The sequence below is a fragment of the Entamoeba dispar genome, genomic scaffold (assembly GCF_000209125.1).
Source record: "Entamoeba dispar SAW760 scf_1105229458863 genomic scaffold, whole genome shotgun sequence".
Classification (NCBI taxonomy): Eukaryota; Evosea; order Mastigamoebida; family Endamoebidae; genus Entamoeba; species Entamoeba dispar.
The window spans coordinates 1-2,546 of NW_001853405.1; the positions used below are offsets into that span (position 1 = coordinate 1).

Genomic DNA, 2,546 nt, shown 5'->3' on the forward strand with positions numbered 1-2,546 from the left:
GACGTTTTAAAATTAGAGCAGAAAGTATTAAAGAACAAGAAAAGAAAAAACACAAATATTCAACACAACAAACATCTACTTCTAACCAAGTTTATCAAAGAAATTTAAATCAATTCTCATTTAATGAAGATGACTCAATTCCTCCTGATAGTACTGAAGTTGATATTCCACAATCAACATCAGTTCTTCTTACTAATGAACATTTAGAACAACGAGTTCAAGGAGTCCAAAACATTGAACACATGTTAAATGAATTACTAGGTTTGTATAATCACATCACATTTCTTGTATCAACACAAGAAGAAATGGTTCGAAGAATTGATGAAAACACTGAAGAAGCTGTTTTTAATGTTGAACAAGGTCATTCTCAATTACAAGATGCACTTCACTCAATCTCATCAAATCGTGGATTGATCATTAAATCTCTCCTTATCATTCTTTTCTTTGCTTTAGTCTTTTTAGTCTTCTTCCTTTAACTTTATTTCTTTATTCTCTTCTTTTCTTCTCTTGTTTATGTAAAAAGTAAGAAATAATTCATGTATTAATCTTTTTATTTCTTCTTCTTTAAGTTGATTTCTTAATTTTATTTCTAATAACTTTAGTGTAAAACATTTTAGACTGTTAGAATTTCTTCTTTTCTATTTGTTTGCTTCAATTGTTTTTTGAATGTCATGATCAGATGTGGTGATCTTCTTATGCTGATTTCACATCTCTTCGATTGAATTCTGCGTTAACTTTCTTTTTTTTTGGAAGATCATCTTCGCTTGATGATATTTCATCAGCTACTACCACATTGGGGTTGAGGTCATTCACAATTTGTGTTTCAGATGACTCAGATATAGTGTGATTTATCTCTTCTTTTCTTCCTGTGTAATTTTATTTTGTAATTTAGATAATTTATCTTTCATGAAGTATATTTGTTGTGATAAATTCTTTACCTCAGACATTTTCTTTTATGGTTCAGCATTGAATTCAAATAATTTTCTATTATTCTCTTGTTTTTTGAGTGTTTATCTCATTCTCATGCTTCTTCTTTAATGACATAATGTTATTTGATAATTTATTAATGGTCTTGTCCTTCTTTTAGTATTTCTTCATTTCTTCTTTCTCTTTATTGTTTCTTCTCTCCCTTCATTCTTTTCCTTATTATTCTCTCATTCTCTTTATTATCATTTCCATAACCATTGTTAATTTATTTAAATATAATTTATTTCAATTTGATTTAGTTGTTTATCATCTTCTTCAAGTGTCATACTGATAATCTCTCCATTCTAATCATTTTTGTTTTTTCTCTTGCAAGTAAATACCATCTTCTCATTATTGTTGATTATATTCTTTAATCCTGATGTCTTAATTTCATCTACTTCTTGTTGTGTAAGTATTTTGATTCCTTCTTTAAATAGTCTTTTCCAATATTCTTGAAATTATCATTTCTTTTATTTCTTATGTATTTGTGTTGATTGTTATGATATTGTTTATACCTATGTTGTGTTTTATTATGTGATTTATTTCTATGATAGTACTGATTGTTTCTATTTGAAGTATTGATAAAATGCTTATGATGATGAAAATGAATGAAATGGTTTATACTATTATTGTAGTGGTTGTAGTGATAATTGTTATGATGACTATTGTATTTCTATCCTTACAAATAATATCTATTTTCACCCATTCTTCTATCATTTATATTTCTTGGTGATTGATTTCTCCTTTTTTTGTTATATTTCGATTTTTTTTGAAGAATTTCGTATTGCATCTTTTTATTAAAAAAAAGAAAGAAACAATAATTTGTAAATATTTTGTTATTTTCTTTAAAGAAAGAAAAAGAAGGAACTTTGAAAAGAAAAAGAATGACAGATAAAGAAAAAGACATAAAGAAAGCAAAAACAAAATTTCTTCATGACAATGCGAAAATTAGTGATAGACTTAATTCATTTGACGGTCTTAGTCGGTTATTAAGTTGCAAAGAATTTGAGCAATGGTTAAATGAGTATCAAGAAAATTTTAATAGATTTTGTGAAGATGTAGATAGGATGTTAGGGGGAATGTTAAAAAATTCAAAAACTATTGACGAAGGGACAGTGAATAAAATTCTTGGTGTTATCAATTGGGGATTAATTTTAAATGAAAAAACAAAAATATCAGACAAGAAAAATTGTCAACAATTTATTAAAGATTGCTTATGTATTGAAACAGAAAAAAGTATTAGAGAAGAGACTTTTAAAATTATATTAAAATGGATTAAATTAAAAGGATCAATTAATCAAGAGGAAGTTGAAATACTTATTGGAGCATTAAATATTAATAGTTTCATTGAAACTACAATAACTCTTAGTGTATCTAAACCATTAGCAATTGGAATATCACCAAATTCTACTCCATTAAATAATGGTCCTATATTACCAACAGGACCAACATTAATGTATGAAACACAACATTTTCTTATTTCTAATAATTCGATAACAAATAAAACAATAGAATCATTAAATTTAATAAAATATATAATGAAAGAAGTAATTAATGAAAAAGGAAAACGAGGGAAAGGA

General features: G+C 26.0%; 1 protein-coding gene across 1 annotated transcript in view, besides 5 other annotated features; it reads left to right on the forward strand.

Moving 5' to 3' along the window:
* Positions 1 to 384: 384 nt before the first annotated feature.
* Positions 385 to 1,177: a repeat region.
* Positions 1,079 to 1,628: a repeat region.
* Positions 1,606 to 1,722: a repeat region.
* A 91-nt stretch (positions 1,723 to 1,813) lies between these two features.
* Positions 1,814 to 1,892: a microsatellite.
* The window catches only part of EDI_057170 (uncharacterized protein), a gene marked incomplete at both ends in the record, with an annotated part of 807 nt that continues 111 nt past the window's right edge, over positions 1,851 to 2,546 (forward strand). The window contains one exon of the mRNA XM_001733225.1: positions 1,851 to 2,546. This exon is cut by the window's right edge and continues 111 nt beyond it. Coding sequence (XP_001733277.1) covers positions 1,851 to 2,546 — 696 coding nt within the window.
* Positions 2,483 to 2,506: a sequence feature (AT_rich).